This window comes from Balaenoptera borealis, assembly GCF_965194805.1.
Source record: "Balaenoptera borealis genome assembly, chromosome: 16".
NCBI lineage: Eukaryota > Metazoa > Chordata > Mammalia > Artiodactyla > Balaenopteridae > Balaenoptera > Balaenoptera borealis.
The window spans coordinates 75077790-75097890 of NC_138872.1; the positions used below are offsets into that span (position 1 = coordinate 75077790).

General features: G+C 42.9%; 1 protein-coding gene across 2 annotated transcripts in view; it reads right to left on the reverse strand.

The window, feature by feature from the left end:
- The window catches only part of GALNT17 (polypeptide N-acetylgalactosaminyltransferase 17), a 467376-nt gene that overhangs the window by 50596 nt on the left and 396679 nt on the right, over nucleotides 1-20101 (reverse strand). For both annotated transcript variants that reach the window (XM_082358584.1, XM_082358585.1), the window contains exons 7-8: nucleotides 9082-9267; nucleotides 6522-6659 (exon numbers count right to left, since the gene is read on the reverse strand). In XM_082358584.1, the coding sequence (XP_082214710.1) occupies nucleotides 6522-6659; nucleotides 9082-9267 (324 nt within the window). The remainder of the gene's footprint in view (nucleotides 1-6521; nucleotides 6660-9081; nucleotides 9268-20101) is intronic.

The following is a 20101-nucleotide window of genomic DNA, read 5'->3' on the forward strand; positions in this document are numbered from 1 at the left end:
AGAAAGTAAAAGAACATCAGCTTGGGGAAAAAAATCCATGGGGGAGCATTTTTTTTTTTTTTTTGGTAAGCTACAGGTTTCAAGCCAGAGGAAAAGCAGCTTCTGATGTCTGAGTATCACCCCTTTTCTCTTGGAAACCAATTCCTTATATTAAATCCCATGTTTGAAATACCTAGGATAGATTCTCTTTTTCTTTCTTCCTTTCTTCTTTCTTTCTTTCTTTCTTTTCCTTCCTCCCTCCCTCCCTCCCTTCCTTCCTTCCTTCCTTCCTTCCTTCCTTCCTTCCTTCCTTCCTTCCAGCATTCTTTTTAAACCCAAGGTTCCAAAAGTTCATAAAGAGGGATGTAGAGAGAAATGATGAAACAGACCTATTAAACAACATTCCCAGAGTTGGTCCAAAGAGAGCTATCTTTAAAGAATTGCAAAGCTAACTTAGGAGACCAGCACTATGACTTTAGTTCTTTTATGGATGCTTTAAGGAAATGTTTGTTGCCAGTGCTTTCAATGGCGTGAAGATTAATTACATGGAAAAGCCCAGACAACTTCTGAGTCAAAAAGTAATTCAGAAGAGTTAGATTTTTGAAAGTGATGAAATTTTAGAAATACCTTTACCAATGTATTTTGCTTTTATTTTTCTTTTTATGTATACATAAGAGCAATATGGTAAAAATGTCTACTGAAGTCTAACAAAGCATTTAAACTAAGTAAAATAAAAATTAGAGGTGTTAAAAATTAATAAAAATATTACTGTTTGAGAGCTGACAAAAGATATCCTGTTTTTATAAATTTATACTGAATAGTAAATTGGAATGCTTCATGTTTAGCAATTATTCCCTTTTTGAGAATTACCTATGTATTTTCCCATTGGGATCTCAAGTGGTTTCATTATAGATTTGTAAGAGCTCTTTACATATTAAGGATATTAATGTTTTTGTGGCATATGTGTTCCATATAATGATTTCAGAAAACCAGGCTTTTAAATTTTGTTTCTAATGTTTATGCAAGCACATCTCTCATTCAGTAATTTAATAAATATTTATTGAGGGCCTGGTACTGTGCTAAGTGTAACGAGCACAAAGATAAAAAAAAAAAAGAGTCCCTGCTCTGAAGCATGGTCTGGAGAGAGAGACAGACACAGGAAGAGCTAGTACAATGACTGTGTTATGCCAGGGCAGCAAGGAGCCTGCCTTCACCCCATCTGAGGGCTTCAGCGACTAAGGGGAGATGACTCCTGAGCTAAATGTTAAAGAGGATTAAGTGGAAGAGATGCTGGCAATGTTCTGTTTTTCACCCAGGGGACGGCTACGTGGATTTTTGCTTTATATTATTATGTTGCACATGTTTGGTTTATGCATATTGTATGTGTGTCGTATTTCATATAAATAATGCTAAAAGAAAAAAAAAAAAGATGAGCAAAAGTGAACTAGGGAGAAAAGTCTTTTCAGTATGAGCCTAGCACAGAATTTTGAACAGAAGAGTTGGTGGCTAATGTTTCTGTACACACTGAAGTGCTTTTGCATTGGAAAGGCAATATCTGACACATGTAAGAGTCAGGACATAAAGTATTTGCATATCTTTTAAAATTTTTGTCTTTTTATTGAAGTATAGTTAATTTACAAGGTTGTGTTAGTTTCTGGTGTACAGCAAAGTGATTCAGTTATATATGTGTGTGTGTGTATATATATATATATCTTTTATATATATATATTCTTTTTCATATTCTTTCCCTTTATAGTTTATTACAAGATATTGAATATAGTTCTCTGTGTTATATAGTAGGACCTTGTTGTTTACTCTATATGTAGTAGTTAGTATCTGCAAATCCCTAACTCCTACTTTATCCCTCCCTGCATATCTTTCTTTAAAAATTAATTTAAGACATTCCAGCTAATAGGGAGGAATAAAAATTTACAACTCAAGGAAGAATGACTTATTATCTAAGTGGGTATGGGCCCCAACACTGCTTGTAGGGTGAGGCAGAAACACCAGGGGCTGACACCTGCTCAGAGGTGTCTATTTCCCTTTGCCTCTGTGCTGGGGTCTGGCGTGGCAAAAAGAACTAGTAGCAGTGAGCATTAAAACACAATTGTCTGAATAATGGTAAATTCTGTCACCGAACTGCATTTGACTAAAAAGTTATTCTTCAAGAAGGTATAAAGTGCAAATAAAGTATAATAATGTTTGAGTCTTAACATTCCACATAATATTCACAAAGACTGAAAATTAACATCAACTGATGAAGAGGTCGGTAAAAGTTCTTGTATTACATACCACTCGACCCTTCATTTTGGAGGCTCAGAGATTAATTTTAAAAAATAAATTAGAGGTTACCAAAATGTAATTATAAGAACAGGGCATATACAGTGCACATGATGAGAAAGCTTTTTAAAAGCCCCCAAGCAAGCTAGCTAAAAAATGAAGAAAAAGAGCAAGGAGCATTAAAACCAGAAATACTCACTGGCCTGGGGAAAAACTCTCAAACAGAATTGTACATGAAAAACAAAGGCTAGAAAGTACTCATATCGTATGATATTCCCTCTGCCTTCCTCTTTTTCCCACTGCTCTGGGGTCTGGGTGTGGTGAAAAGAACCCACAGGAGTGTTAAAAACAGAGTCGTCTAAACAATGCTAGATTTTGTTACCAAACTGAATTTGATTCAGGTTGGTTTCTTCCATTTAATACTATAGTCCATCTGAAATATATTTCAGTATATGGTGAGCTCAGCAAGCAGAGAAGGAGTAAGAGAAACCGATGCCCTAACATGTTAACATTGATCATAGCTGGGAATTGAGATTTTCAAAAAATTAATTAATTAATTATTTTATTTATTTTTGGCTGCCTTGGGTCTTCGTTGCGGTGCGCAGACTTCTCATTGCGGTGGCTTCTCTTGTTGCGGAGCATGGGCTCTAGGCGCGCAGGCTTCAGTAGTTGTGGCGCATGGGCTCAGCAGTTGTGGCTCGTGGGCTCTAGAGCGCAGGCTCAGTAGTTGTGGCGCACGGGCTTAGTTGCTCCGTGGCATGTGGGATCTTCCCGGACCAGGGCTCGAACCCGTGTCCCCTGCATTGGCAGGTGGATTCTTAACCACTGTGCCACCAGGGAAGCCCCGGGAATTGGGATTTGACATAAGTTTTGTTTTTATCTTTTTGTTTTCTATGTAATCTATGTATTGAATTTATTACTTTAAAAAGATAGGGGGCTTCCCTGGTGGCGCAGTGGTTGGGAGTCTGCCTGCCGGTGCAGGGGACGCGGGTTCGAGCCCTGGTCTGGGAGGATCCCACATGCCGCGGAGCAACTCAGCCCGTGAGCCACAATTACTGAGCCTGCGCGTCTGGAGCCTGTGCTCCGCAACGGGAGAGGCCGTGACAGTGAGAGGCCCGCGCACCGCGATGAAGAGCGGCCCCCGCTTGCCACAACTAGAGAAAGCCCTCGCACAGAAACGAAGACCCAACACAGCCATACATACATACATTAAAAAAAAAAAAGATAGGAAAATTTGCAAAAACAAAAGGCTTCTCCCCTCCAAAAATCAGATTATGATCTCTATGTTATCTCCAAGGCCACTCCACCCTTCAGCTCCACAGTTGTCATTTACACTGTGCTTCATGTGAATGGCAGGCCCTGGAGTTCCGCAGTCCACAGCCTGTGGAACTGTGCCCTGGACTTCTGGCATTTTCTCATTTTTATTCTTTCTCTTTGCAAAGGTATTTTTCTTCATTTATAAAATTATCACATAAACATTAGTGACACCTGGGAAAACATGATAACATATGCACATAAAAACTGTCTGTCCCACTATGTAGAAGTTTCACCTCCCAATACTATTCTCTTGCTTACTTCCAATCTAAAATGGTAGCTAATCTAATTTTATAATCCTGACTTTTTCCTCTTAAGTCTTATATTATCAATATTTTTCTCACATCATTGAACTTTTGTACACACCTTTTGAAATGGCTGCAAACTATTGCAAACCATTAATATAGTATATTTAACTAACCTTCAAGTTAAATTCAAATTTTTGATCAAGGAAAAAATAAATCCCTGAGATGAACAATTTTACTCGCAAATCTTTGTCCTCATTTCAGATTATTTGCTTGGGATAAGAGTGGAGAGGAAAGTATGACTCTCATTAAGCTTTTTAATACATCTGGTTCAAATTGCTTTTTAAAAAGCTTGTTTCAATTTGCACTCTCACCAGAGGACCTGTGCTTTTTCATATTACTAAGACCTCGCTGGCAAAGTACCAACATATATTCCAAAATTGAACCTTTGTTCATTTGGTAGAAGGAAAAAAGCTACCTCAGTGTACTTTAAATTTTAATTTCTTTGATTATGAAATAAATATAAAAATTTCATCCACTTGTATGTTCTCTTGTACTTTGTCTATTTTTCTTTGGGGATGTTTTATTTTCTTATTTAAATCAAAATTTTTATCTAAATCAATTCACAGAATTCATTATACATTAATGGTATTATCCATTCATCTATAGTATTTATGACATACAGATTTCCAGCTTGGAATATTATTTCGCCATTCAGTTGATACATAGATTATTTTAATATTTATGAGCTCATATCAAGTATCATTTTTCTTTGCATTTTCTTGCATAGCTTTCATTCTTAGAGAGCCCGTCCCCAGAGTTCAGATTCATATCTATTTCCGGATGGTTCAATTATGGCTTTTCTTTCATTTAATGCTATAGTCCTTGTGAAATATACTTGGGGATATGATATGCTGTAAAAATCTAAGTTGTTCTCTTTTCCAAAGAGCTGGGCAATTTACCCAATTGTCTTACGAACAATCCATTTACTGCCCACTGTTTTTCGATGCCTCCTTTATATTTGATCTTTGAAAACCAAAAACAAAGAGAAACATGTGGACCTATTAATAAGTAGTAGGACATATCAGGTACTGGTCTAAGATCTCTATATATGGCGGCTTGTTTCATCTTCCCAACAACCCCACGCAGTAGGTACTTTCACTTCCCCATTTTACAGATGAGGGGACAGAAGCTGAAAGGACCCACTCGGACTTGAATCCAGCAGGCTGGCTCCAGAATCTTCATGAGTCCTTAACCACTACACTCACTGCCCCTGCAAGAAGCAAGCTCCCCATCCAGACTCCAGCCCCAAAGGGACACTTCGCCTGCACCTTGATGATTTAACCTGGGGCTGATTTACTCCCTACAAAAGGCTTCTCGCATAAAATAGAAAAATTCACAGTTGTAGAAAAAGGAAACACTCTAAGCCCATGAGAGTCTTCCTAGCTTCAGCTTGATTGTCACGGGGAGTTCCAGGGAGCCCTGGGAAGAAATCCAAATGCCAGAGGTAGTGGGGTATCTCTGGTGGGTCCAGAGCACCGGGCTCCCTGAGCCCTGACCAGAATCTGTGCCACCGATTCCTCATCCAAACACACAGGGATGTAACAGGGAAGATGCCCAAGTGCTTATACACACGCATGTTCTCAGCAGTGCTGCTTATAATATTTTTTTTAAAAAAGGAAACAACAGAAATGTCTATGTCTTCAAGCAAAACACAGCATACACAAAAGGTACCATCTTATACAGCCATTAATAATGTTGCAGAAAAAGGCTTAACAACACAGGAAAATATTCTCTATTATTAGTAACATTTCAAATTATTAGGCATTGTGGACAGCCTGGTTTTAGTTTCAAATATCTATATACATCTATATCCATAGAGAGGTGTATATAAAAAGTATATGTATGTATATAAAAAATATATTTTTAGTAAAAAGAAATACACACACACACACAATAAAGCAGACCATACATCCAAATGTACACATTATCTTTGGAATTAGAATGCTTACGTCTAATCCTGGCTTTATGACTTACAAGCTGTGAGACCTTAGATAATGTATTTCATGTCTCTAACTCTCAGCATTCCTATCAATAAAATGGAAATAACACTACTGCCTAGTAAAGTGAGGGTGACTGAACTCATATGTGAAAAGCACTTAGAACAGTACTGGCACATTGTAAGTGTTCATTGCCATTATCGCTATTTTCAAACTTTTCTAAAATGCAGGTTTATGGCATTTGTACTAAGAGAAAAGCCAATCTGTTTGTTTTAATATTCAGAAAGGTGACATCCTAGAAAATCTGAGAAGGGCATCCGTACCCTTTCTTTGGCAGTAAGTGGCTCTGGCCCACGGCATTGGGCAGTGGACAGACAGGTCCAGTCCCCGCCTGTCTTTACACCCAACTTCCTGCTCAATGTCCCAGGTACAGGTCCCAGGGGACCTCAGAATGTCCTAAACAGAACTCATGGTCCGCTCCACACTGTAGGCAAAACGATGGCCCACGCCTCCACTGATTACATGTATCCCCCCACCAGATGGTGAGAGCCTTGCTGTCAAAGCCTGCACCTCCAAAAACTAACCATTGAATGAATGAATGAATGAATGAGTGAACGACTCTGTTCCCTGTTTTCCCCCAGCAAGGCAATCCACAGCCCACTGCACAGCCATCCAAGCCGAGAGCATGCGTGGTCTTAATTACCTCCCCGTAGGCAATGGTGTTATTGTATCTTCTCATTTCTGGGTAGACGTGGTCCAGGTACCACTGGAAATTCTTACACTTTAAACTCTTCCTCAAGGCTTTTCTTTCTGAGACATCGCCTATGTCAATTCCTGGATTCTGAAAGTAAGCAAAGGGCATTAGTGACCAGGAGGCGCTGGCCAAAACCGTCAGAGAGAAATCTGAAGCCCCTACTTGATCATCTAGCCCCGAGCTAGACGCTACTGTCCCCCGAGCACAGCACGCGACCCCCAAAGTCAGCCTACCTTACCATCATCAAAGGGATCCCGTGACACACTGATACTGACAACCTAGGCCCCATCTCCATCTCTGCCATTTCTTCAGTGACTCTCAGAACCCAATTATTAGAGGAATTATTTGATTAAGACGAGAAAATAAATGTCTATAACCTCCTCCCATCTTTCTTTTCCGTACACGTGTAATTTCCCCCCTTTGCTGGCTCTTTGAGAAGTTCATTATATGCAGATGTGAAAATAATTTTCCACTGCAAAGCTGGTAATGACGTTCTAATGAATAATTCACTCTGCTTTTACAGAGATGAACCTGTAATGTGCTGCTGTGTGCTGACAGGGGAAAATAAAGTAGCTGAAATACGATTCCAGAGCCAGCCACAGGATGGCTGTGACCCAGTGCAGACAGGATACGCTCTCCTCCAAGGCGGACAGCCAGGCATCATCTTGGAGCAGGAGAAGTGTTTAAATGATTTCATTAAGATTTCTTCTTCAGCAGCCAAACAGTGATTTTTTTTTTAAAGACAAGTCCCTTTAAATGTCAAACATTAATATTCAAAGGCAAACCTGGGCAGTGATATTTAACTCTTTGTTTTAATATACTTAGCGTGATTAATGAGGATGGTCATTTATGAAAAGCCTGGTAGGGAACACTGGCATTAGGGACCGAGGTGGTTTGTAATGATGGAGAAGCACTGGAATAGGGTTGGCAGTCCTCACTTCTTCTGACCCCAAGTCACACCCCCATCCTAGATCACAGCTCTCATCTGCAAACGAGAAAAATAACAACGTCTGTTCCACTGATGTCACGGGGCTGTGGGCAGAGTCGAGTGAAGATGCCAGTTCACATCCTTGCCCTGCCATGTGCTGGGTGTAGGACCTTAAGCAAGTCAACTGAACTTGCCAGAGCTGCTGTTCACTCATCTGTAAAATGGACATCACAGTGGGTTCATATCAAGCTAGCATTTATTGAGCACTTAATATTTGTTATGCTCTGTTTTAAGCCTCATTTTTATCCTTCCAGGAGCCCTATGAGACCAAGGTTAACAATCTCTGTTTTACAGATGAGAACACCAGGGCAGGCAGTTCCTCTGTCATGAGGTTGTTATGAGGGCTAAATGAAATATTGCAAATAAGAAACTTAGCAAGTACCTGGGAGAGTGTAAGGAGCTCAACAAAGGTTGCCTATTTTTATATAATAATGTGGAAAATCGTTTCTAGTTTAACAGCTATAAAGTGCTGCATGGCCATAAGGGGGTTTTCAGTGCTTTAGAACATTATTTCAATAATTGTAACAACAATGATATAAAAATTCTTCACTTGTATCCTCTTTATCCACAAACCTGCACATGTTCAACTGCATTTCTGCTGTCCTGGGCTCCAGCCTCCTGAAACACAGGGGCTGCCATTTCTCAGTGGGAACAATTCCACAGCTCGGACACCTACAGGTGCTCTGCCTGAACAGATAAACCCAACTGTGGCTGAGGGTATAGGTCACCCCGCTGTGCTACGGAGGACAGAAATGCTTGCCAACATTCCCTATCCTGTGCCAGGCACTGCTTTAAGTACATCACATGTACTTAGTTTTAGTACTTTAGTACTTAGTACTTAGATTAAGTACTTCTGATTTACTTCTCACAATCAACCTAGGAAGGAGGACCTGCTATTATCCCCATTTTATAGCTGAGGAACCTAAGATACAGAGATGATAAGTAGATTTGTTCAAGATGTCATAACCGTAAACGGCAGGGCTGGGATCCCAACCAAGCCAGAGCACAACCGCCGTGCAATACTCCTGTGGGGCTGTAGTAACACGGGGATTTTCCTAGATTATATTCTGGGTAGAATATTGAAGAGAACCGAAGAGCCATGTAAACAAGGATCCAGCATACAGTAGGGACATACGTCACGGGGCAGCTGGAGCTCCACGGGAGGGCACACCGTGAGAGCAGATGACAGGGTCTGGTGCCAAAAACTTTGGGCAAGGATCTTCTGGACACGGTGTACATTCCGAAGCAGGGTGTCAAGATTAATATAATGAGACCAGAATGAACACAGTGAGACCCCTCTAATCTCTGTAAATGGATTTAGAGACTTCCATGGTGCCGATCCCCATGTAAAGCAGGGGTTCTAAAACCTGGAGGTCTGTAAGCCGCCTCAAAGTACACTTATAATTTTCCAAGGGTGAGCATCTTTCTGGGGAGGAACCATCGGCTTAGTAAAGGGATCAGTGACCCATCAAACATAATGTCAGTGATCTAGGGTGATGGGGAAGGGCTCTTTGGTCCTACCTCCAGTGGCAGATTCCACGCTATGTACACGTGAGACTTGTAATCGTCCATCCAGACCTCGGCAACCCGGAGAGCATTCCTCTTGGTGTAGAAGCCGATGTTGCTGTTGTATGGCTTCTTCTTCCGCTCGATGTGGGCCACCCGTGAGCAAGGCAGGACCTCCATGCTGCCCCCGCACAGCCACACCTGGGGAGGGGGGCAAGGACTTCATCAGCCTGACAGAGAAATTCCCAGAGGCCACTGCTCCCTCCCCCAGGCCCGAAAGCAATGGTTCAGGAGACAGCCTGAGCGAGAAATGTGTTTTCATATATAAAGCCACTGAGCTTTCGGGGTTGGTTTGTTACTGCAGCATAGCCTAACCTCACCTGACTAAAACTGGTAGAAAAGACGGTTTTGGGGAGTTTTTTTTATAGATACAGCAGCTCAGGATATTAAAATGCAGCTCTTCCTAAGAAAGGCCAATACATGTGATGTGCTCCTGGTGACGCATGGGTTTTCTTAAGTTCTCAGTAGTGCACAATTGTCACCTGTGAAGATTTTATTTCCCATCTGGTTGAAGCTGGGCCCTACAGAGCTATAATTGCGAATTCAAACTAAAAAAACAGAATATCTTTAGTCGTATCAGCACAAAGTGTACAACGGTTTAATTCTCCATTTATTAATATGCTCTGTTTTGGAGTCCTAAGAGCACAGATGCCCGGCCTTCTGGAAGCATCCACCCCAATGCCATCATGTACAGGTGGCACTTGTTGCTAGAATATTTAAGTGGAAGGCTGAAATGTTAATTGCCTTTAAGGGATGCAAAAGCCCAAGGAAGTGACAACTTGCCATCCTCTTGCAGGAGCACAGCTGGCTTCCAGGCTCAAAAGGCCCTGTTCCCAGAGGAAAACAGGACCACCCAACTTCTCTCAGTCCCAAGCAGGACAATCAAAGCATTTCTGATTGTCAAGAAGGACTGATTTGTGAAAATGAATTCCTGGTACTGGTGAGGAGAAGAGGAAGAAGACACAGAGAGGTTTCAGGGACCCATGAGACAGTCCTGTATACTCTCTGTAAATGAGAGTGTGCCGGTGAGCTGACTCAGGTCAGCACAGACCACGTATGCTCATCCCAAACTAGGCCACTTCAAGCCTTTCTACCTTCAGTTTCCCAAACTCCCTCCTTGAGGATACTGGGACCCTCTCGAGTGTTTGCACACCTCCCCTGGGCCTTTATTGATTGAATTTAGTGGCAAATTTGTGTGTGTGTGTGTGTGTGTGTGTGTGATCTTCTGTTTCTATTTCCCAACTCTGGCTGCACCACAAGGAAATAATACAGATGGAAACTTCTCCTCATAACCAAGAATCTTCACCTTGCCTGTTTCTTCAAGGAGGAGACTGTGAGCTAAGAGATTGGTAGACAGTAGGTGATCCAGGCTAGTTTGATTTGTGACCTGACAACTAGATGCCCCCATGAATTGGGGCAGACTCAGCTGTTGGCAGTGGAAGGAAGCCAAGTCAGGGAAGCAAAATATGGCAAAAGGCCTATGGGGGAATAGAGGCAAGAGACCTTACAGGGTAAAAGAAGGTGGCTGAATTTCCAGGAGTGGGCAACATACAAACACACAGAGTTCCATGGGTATGCGGCCCTAGACAGTTTCAGGATTCTGAGAATGAACAGAAAGACATCTCATGTTCACAGATTAGACGATTTAATATCGTTATGTTAGCAATACTTCCCAAATTGATTTAAATATTCAACACAATTCTTATCAAAACCCCAAAGGCTTCTTTGCAGAAATTAACAAACTGATCCTAAATTTCATATGGAAATACAAGGGACCCAAAATAACCTTGAAGAGAACAAATTTGGAGGACTTCTACTTCTGGGGCAACATGCAAAACAAGGAATTTGGACCACTACCTCACAACATATACAAAAATTAACTCAAAACAGATCAAAAACCTAAATGTAAGAGCCAAAACTATAGAACACTTAGAAGAAAATGGAAGAGTAAAGTTCATGATCTAGGATTAGGCAAAGGTTCATCAACTGAAACAAAATATGGTATATCCATACGATATTATTTAGCAATAAAAACAAAATACAGACACATGCTACAGCCTGAATGAACCCTGACAACTTACGTAAGTGAAAGAGGCCGGTCACAAAGGACTGTATGTTAATTTGATTCCATTTATATGAAATGTCCAGTAAAAGAAAATCCACAGAGACAGAAAGTAAGTTGATGGTTGCCTAAGGCTGAGGGTGGGGTCAGAGGAATAGAGTGACTGCTAGCGGGTATGGGTTTCTTTTTAGGGTGATGAAAATGTTCTCATATTGATAGTGGTGAATACTGCACAGCTCCTGAATATACTAAAAACCATTGAGTTGTACACATTAAATGGGCGAGCTATAGTAGTATGTGACTATCTCAACAAAGCTGTGACAAAAATAGATAGATAAATAGATAAATAAATACACAGAGAGATGGGGAAAAGAAGATTCAAGGGATGGATTCCAGTTTGGGGGGGCTCCAGAGGAGTGGAAAAAGCAAAGCAGAGCTTGGTGAGGATCTCAGATGGTTGACTTCTTTCACTTAGCATCATGTTTTCAAGTTTTACCCATGTTGTAACAAATATCATTATTGCATTCCTTTTTATAGTAGAATACGATTCCATTGGATGGATGTCCTACATTTTGTTTATACATTTATCAGTTGATGGACACTCGGGTTGTTTCCATTTTGGCTGTTATAAATAACCCTGCTATGAACATTCATATACAAGTTTTTATATGGATATACGTTATCATTTCCTTTGGGTACATACCCTAGGAGTGGAATTGCTGGGTCATAGGGTAACTCTATGTTTAACCTTTTGATGAATTGCTAGACTTCTCCAAAGTGGCTGCACCATTTTACATTCCCACCAGCAGTGTAATGAGGGTTCTAAATTCTCCCCATCCCCGCTAACCCTTATTATTGGCCATCTTTTTGATTATAGCCATCCTAGTGGGTGTGAAGTAGTATCACATTATGGTTTTGATTTGCATTTCCCTGATGGCTAATGATGTTGAGTATCTTTTCATGTGCTTATTGGCCATTTGTCTGTCTTTGGAGAAATGTCTATTCAGATGCCCTGCCCAATTTTTAAATGGGTTGTTTGTCTTTTTATCATGAGCTGAGGCCTTAGGGTGAAAATGAAGTTGGCTTCCAGTGTCATTTCTCTTTCTCTTGCCTCCGTCTTCATCATCTTTTTGGATGCCAGTGTGCAAGACCTTTCAAATCATTCCTATGGACAGTCTGTCCCACCGGCTCTGTATAGAGCTGGCGTGGAGAGGGCTGTGAGAGGCAGAGGAATGAACCACAGCAGAGGCCGATATTCTTGTTCAACCTCCTCCAAAGACCAGCAGTATGACATTAAACAAGTCACTTTCTCCCTCTCCCGCCAGGTGCCCCAGGCTCTCCATCCCGGTGTCTCAGCCAAACCTAGCAAGGCAGCCCCGCACCCCCCAGGCCACCTGGAAACGATGCAGTGTCCTACTCTGATGTCTTTCAGGATGCTGCTTTTCATAAGTTATGTTTGGCTTTTCTCCACGAGAGAATGAGGAACCTCAGGACTCCAATGGGAGAATTCCAGACAGTTGACAGGTCAGCCAGCCAGAAAGCGGCAGGCTTCTCTGTGAAGGCCTCCAGTCTGTTTTTAGCAAGCTTTCTTCCCAACTCAAAGGGACAGATACCTGAAGTAACAGGAGATTTCACTGACATCTCTCAGGAGAGAAGAAAACATACGTTTCTCTAGATTTTGTCATGTAGATTTGGAATACAGGAGAGAAAAAAGTTTACCCCTAAAAAAAGTGGGGGAGGGGAGTCAAAGGACACAGAGGTAAATAAACCAATGTGGTTCCTGTGACCACATCCTGGCATTCTGGATCACAAAGTGTTCTAGGGCCACATAGGCCCCTGCAGCCCCTATAATCCATCGCTGCACAGAAGGGGAGCCCCCGACCTTCGCCTCCAGGGTCCTTACTTGCATGCGCTCCTTTCAAGGCCTGAGCTAGTATCTGACCCCAGAGAACCTGGAAGCCCCGTCCTGGGGACCCCTCCCATCCTCTCTCTTAGGGAGGGAAGCCCTAATGCTCTGGAGTTGGTCTCTCAATGTTGCCTCCCCAGAGACAGGAATTCTTCCTGGTATCAGATGTGAAGTCACTTTGGAAACCATTTAAACCCATTTACAATGCTAAAAGCAACACTGAAGGAGTGCTTAGTGCAGAAATTATGTAAATAACCCCATTTGGTAATCTAAGGGCAGGCAAATTTTAGCCTTTTGTCGGCTGGCAAAATCTGTTCAAGACAACACAGATTGCAGGCTAAGAGAATATTTTATTTGTTACTTCTGTCCTCCCAATCCGTTTCGGGACTCCCTGGTAACCCACCTCCCAGAGGCGAGGACTCACCCCAGCTCCTCTGTGCTCCCCTCTGCCATCCTGGGAACAGTGAGCTGGCTTTTCCCAGTCTACATGCACAGTCTCTACACTGGATGGGCACAGAATGGCTTTCCTCCTCAAGTCCTTTTCCAAAAATTCAATTTCAAACCTCTCCTTTATTACTGTTTCTCAGTAATAGGATTTACCAATATGGACCTCAAAACATATGTCAATTTAAATACCACAGCGGCGAGAACCCCTAAATACCTGGATTCTACTGCCAGTCGATGCAAGTCATTTCTCTTAATGCAAGAGGAGGAATTAAAACGAAGCTTGGCAAAGGCCACGTGATTCAGAGGAGAAAAGAAACGCATACTGAGAGCAGCTTGATTGATGGAGCATGAAAAGGGTGTTGGGAGGGCTTTTTTTCCTTTTCTTTTGATGTGAGTTGCTGCTGCTTATGCACGTAAAAGAATAATAAGGGGAGGGGGTGGGAACAAATAATATCAGGTTTATGCTCACCGATTTAAAATTTTCGCCAGCCTTACTATCCAGCCTGCTAGTATGATATGGTCAGAGAGGGCTGGGCTTCTACGTTAGAAAAATAGCTCAAAGCAGCCTTAATCAGGCGCTTTTGGGTCAGCTTGGCCCTGCCTTTCCCCCTCCCTTGCCTACCTCTCTTCCCCTATCCTTAGACTGCCCCACGTTGGCTTTCTCTGGCTGCTGTTTCTGTCCTGCCGTCTCTGCCCTGTTTACAGACTCCTTCCTCTGGACTATCCCTTCTTGAAAAAGCAGCTCCGACTAAGCAGAGATCAAGCATTTTACCCATCTTTGCATCCCCAGCACCCAGCCTGATGCCTTTGACTTCTCTTAGTCATTCAATGCAATGCTGCATACATGTTCACGAAGACAAGAGCTCAGAGCTAAATGCTGCCTGGGATATAAAGATAACTGAGACATGAATCCCACTCATGGTCTTTGTTCTTTCCTCAGAGTTTGAAATGGGAATTCCAGGAAAGTGTTGAGGACCGCTCTATAATCTTGTGGTGGAAGCAGCCAGAATGGGGGGTGGGTGATAACACTGCATTCATTTCCCCATGTATGCAATCTTGCTCTGCTATCATTCAGTCTGCACTTTGCCTAGGATTAAAGAGGAGCTGGTAGGGCGCCATTGTGGATGAACTACGCTCAACCACAGAGGAAACTGAATTAGATTCAGTTCTTCCTTTTTTTTTAATTTTTATTTTTGGTTGAAGTATAGTTGATTTACAATGTTGTGTTAGTTTCTGGTGTACAGCAAAATGTATATATATGTGTATATGTATATATTCTTTTCCGTCTTATTTCCATTATGGTTTTTTACAGGATATTGAATATAGTTCCCTATGCTATAGAGTATGTCTTTATCTGTTTTATATAGAGTAGTTTGTATCTGCTAATCCCAAACTCCTAATTTATCCCTCCCCCACCCCCTTTCCCATTTGCTAAACATAAGTTTGTTCTCTATGTCTGTGAGTCTGTTTCTGTTTTGTAGGTAAGTTCATTTGTATCATATTTCAGATTCAGCATATAAGTGATATCATATGGCATTTGTCTTTCTCTTTCTGATTTCACTTAGTATGATCATCTCTAGGTCCATCCATGTTGCTGCAAATGGCATGATTTTATTCTTTTTTTTTATGGCCAAGTAGTATTCTATTGTAGATATATACCACATCTTCTTTAATTTAGATTCAATTCTGTCTTTAACCCCAAAGGGCCAGAGCTTTGAGATTGTGTACAGTGATCTGGAAGGAGACTGGAATGGCCGCATGCTTCAAAGAGTATCCCGCCGCCACGGTTCAAAAGGTCCTCGAAGATTGTGATCGCTTTCTCTAGCGTCCGAGTTCCCTCACTGAAACTGACTTGGTCAGGGTTAACTAAAAGACCTTGACAATTACCTCTCCCAGAAATCTGCAGAAGGGGACTGTGGCTTCGGGGCTGCCTGTGGTTTTGGACTAGGACTCATGAGAGACCAGGACGGATGAGCCCTCCACAGCTCCATCAGATGAGACAGCCCACCTACCCACTGGCCATCGTCTAATAAGGACCTCCCGTCCCATTCCTCAGGACACAGTCTGCCTGAGACACGTCTTGGGGAGAAACTGGCTGCTTAGCTAACTCTTCTTTCTTCCCCAGCGGGGGCCACAGGGAGCCCCACTCTCCCTTGTCACTGGGGATAGAACTGCTGAGAACATCAACTAATTTTTTAAATGTTAGACTCGTAACTGGACTGATAATAAGCTGTGAGTCCGGAAAGGGAGAGGAGGATAGAGCATCAGGGTCCAGGGACTCGGGGGCGAAGCGGATGACCCAGTCGTTACTGATGGTCAGCAGGGGCTGGGCAGGCGTGGCCTTAGGGGCCAGGATGCGGCCACCATAGGCGAGTCTGGAGACCAGAAATTCCAGGCCATCAATCATGCCATTCAGTGCTCTTGGAGACGCTGGATGGTTTAAAGCAAGGGAAAGGCAAACACAGATCCCGGTTCACTCGCGTCTGGGCACAAAAGGAAACTCAGAACCATCAGACGACCCTCCTAAGTCAATCTGGGCCTGTGGCTGGTGGCTTGGGGCTTGATGAGTTGCAATGTCGGTAGATTTCACCACCTCTTCAAGTTTTTTGGTGTAAACCTTAGGGCTTTGATCAAGAAAGGATCCTCAAGATGGGAGTAGACATGCATATGCTGAGAAGGTGACAAATCTCAGTCTCTTTTATTGAATTCCAACTTCTATTTTGGTGCCCAGGTGGACCAGAGGATCACGTGATGCTCTCCTTGGGCCCATAACCGTCCCTGACGAACCAAACCTAAACACGGCACCGCGTGTGGGAAAGATGGGGCCAACCTCTGCCAGTGGCAGCACCGGTTCCTGCAGACTCTATGGCAAAGGCTGCAGCCTGGGCACCACAGCCTCCTGGGCACCCACAAGTCTGGCTTCCCCACGGGAGGTGTGGCCTTAAGACTCATTCTCACCGTGTATGGGAGCCTAGGGGAGGCGTGTCCCCCAGGGCTGATGTGGCTGAAAAGCCAGTATGCTTTCTCCATCTTCTCTCTCCCACTGCACAGGGACCTTGGAAGTCAGCTATTAACGGTGGAGGAGCCACATGTGGAAGGAGCCGAGGTCCCCAAATGACCACAAGGAAGGCTACCTGCCAACCGTGAACATCCACAATTGGTTTTTACTAAAATCTCAGTGAAGCCCCTGAGATTTGGAGGTTTGCTTGTTCCAGTGGCCAGAATGACCAGCCCCAGAGATGCCCCATCTCCTGTTTCGACTTGAAAGTGAGTAGAATTTTTAAACATCTACAGGAATCCCAGGCTTTGAATGGATTCGATGACCTGAAGCAAGTGGCCTCCCAGAGGTTCCTTCCAACCCAATAATTTTATTTCCATTTCTCTCCCAGAAAACAATCCATTCCTCCGCGTCTGTGGAGATTGACTACTGCATCTGAATACTGACAATGGCAGTGATGTGCCCTCATCCTATTCTGTCCTCTGCCCTGCATGGGGTCAGTTTCATGTTTGGGAAATGGCTGGAATGGTAGCCAGCAGCAGAGATGATAAAGGGAAATAGTCTTTTAAATTTTTAAACAGTTCTCCCTGGCACTGTTTTGTTCTTGCTCTCAACGCTGTGTCCGGCATATCTTCCAGGCCTGGGGTCTATCTGAACAATTCTAAAATGTCATCTCCTACCTGCTGACTTCTGCTGCTGTAAGCAGCCAGGGGCCTGGCTCCTACAGAGGCTGTGAGGCCGAATGCCTGAGCTCAGTCCCCATTCACAGAAAGCGCGGTCCAAAAAAAGCCAGCCTGACCAAAATAAGTCTACCCGCTCTCTGGCTCAGAGAAAACACAGGAATGACATTGAATTATCTTGAATGTACCCTTTTTTCCCTTTTGTGAAAATCCTGGGGTCTGTGGGGTTGGGTTTTGATAGTTCTTAGAATGCTATTGAATGGCATTGATTTTGAAACCTTAAAGAACCAGCAGCTTGGGGTTACTTCAAAGGCCGCCTCAAGGCCTTTGTCCTGGAGAATTTGAAACACAATCCAGCCTGTGATTGAAGTTCATCGTGTCTGACATCCTTAACAGATGCTGTGTGCTCCTGCCTATTCTTGCCACCCCTGGGTCCTAGGAGGAGTGCTCAGGGGACAGGAAGAAATCACGACTGTTAACGGGCTGAATTGCATTCTGCCCCCTCCACCCCCCCGACCCCCTGGCAAATTTATATGTTGAAGTCCTAGCTCCCAGGACCTCAGAATGTGACTGTATTTGGAGACAGAACCTTTAAAGAGAGAATTTAAGGTAACTGAGGTCATTAGGGTGGGGCTCTAATCCAATAGGACTGGTGTCCCTATAAGAAGAGGAGATTAGGACACAGACATGCACACACAGAGAGAAGCGCATATGAGACCACAGACAGAATCTGGCCATCTACAAGCCAAGGAGAGAGGTGTCAGAAGAAATCAACTCTGCTGACACCTTGATCTCAAACTTCTAGCCTCCAGAAGTGTGAGAAAATGAATTTTTGTTGTTTAAGCCACCCAGGCTTGTGGTGCTTTGGTATGGCAGCCCTAGCAAACTAATACAATATCCTTCCTACATTTTCCCTGGATTTCATCACAGGGCACTGCCCTGGAGGAACCCAGAGAGAACAGGGCCAACAGAAGGGTGTAGAGAATCCAGAAGAGGTTCTGTAAAGGAACACTTTCCTTCAAAAGATTCATCTTGAAGTAGTTAGTTGCCTATGAAATTGTAGCACCTTTTGTTATTAGCTTAGAGGCCCGCTTTGGGAAAACATTTCAAGGCCCCTCTCAGAAACAGAGGAGATTTGGTTAAAGTGCTTCCCATATGGAGGGAAAGTAGTTTCTGGCCCGCAGACAGGAAGGACCTTCTCCCACAAAATGAGATGTTACGTTCCATGTGAAGAAGTGGGGTGGTCAGGAGGGATGCTGTCCTCTCAGGATCATGGCAAAGGCATCAGCAGACAGCCCCGTCCTCCTGGTGACATGTCAGCCCATCTGGGATAGCTGGTGTTGGAAACACTGGGAGGAGATCCTCTGACACAGCTGAACACAGCTGCGCCGTAACCTCTAGGAGAAACGCCTCCAAATTCCGAAGGCTGGGTTATTGGGATACAGATGATCTAAGTCAGAGGTTTCCAAATAACAGACCTCTGACTTGAGCTGACTGCAGCCCCATCACCTGGGGAGCTTGTGAAAAACACACACACTTAGGTCCCAGTCCCTGAGGTGCTGATTTAGTGGGTCTTGGGAAGGGCCTGAGCATCCACATTTTACAAGCTTAGGGTATCTACTTGTTTGGAACTAGGGAAAGATCCTGAAAGATTTGTGCCGTGGACACCTGTGCAGCCTGGAGAAGCCTATGGATCCCTTCTCGGAATAAAAATGCATCAAATATCATGGAAGCAACCTAAATGTCCATCGCCAGACGAATGGATAAAGATTGGGTCATTTGTAGAGACGTGGATGGACCTAGAGACTATCACACAGAGTGAAGTAAGTCAGAAAGACAAAAACAAATATCGTTATGTTAACGCATATATGTGGAATCTAGAAAAATGGTACAGATGAAACGGTTTGCAAGGCAGAAATCGAGACACAGATGTAGAGAACAAACGTATGGATACCAAGGGGGGTGGGATGAATTGGGAGATTGGGATTGACTTATATACACTAATATGTATAAAATGGATAACAAATGAGAACTTGCTGTATAGCACAGGGAACTCCACTTCACTGTACAGTAGAAACTAAGACAACATTGTAAAATAACTATACCCCAACAAAAAAAAAATGCATCAAACAAAACAAAATGCGTAGAATTACTTTGGAAACCAATTATATTGAAATATAGTCATCAAGTTTTGTTTGTTTGTTTGTTTGTTTGGGTTTTTTTTTGCTGCACGGCTTGTGGGATCTCAGCTCCCTGACCAGGCATCAAACCCAGGCCCCTGGCAGGGGAAGCACGGAGTCCTAACCTCTGGACCACCAGGGAAGTCCAGATCAAGTATTAAAAATCATGATCTAGTGATACATGTACTTCTTTAAGACATTAAACAAGATCAAGTGCGGATTTAAGAACTACTATAAATTTAAACTCCTCTTATAGACAGGAGGGGACCTAAGTATTTCACGATGTCTATAAGAACTAGGATGTGATATACGCTTGTCTGTGATTCCTGTTGGAGACAAAAGCACAGTATGGCTAATGGTACAGAGACCTATGGCCTCCATTCATAATTGAAATAATTGCTAATGGTACAGAGACCTATGGCCTCCATTCATAATTGAAATAATTGCTAATGTCGGTTAGAGATGAGTGAACATAAAACATGCATTTTACATTCCTGACCAAGTTTACAGACCCGTCGATTTTTATCAGACTCCTTGGAGATGCATGGACTCCAGGCTAAACTCCCTTGTTTTGGGGTTATATTCAGCTATCATCTAAAAAATTTAGAATATGGATTTCAAGAGATTTTTTTCATCTCTCCCCAAATAGGTTTTATAAGACGTTAAATCAAGCCAAAGAGGTATGTGATTTTCTTTGGCAAT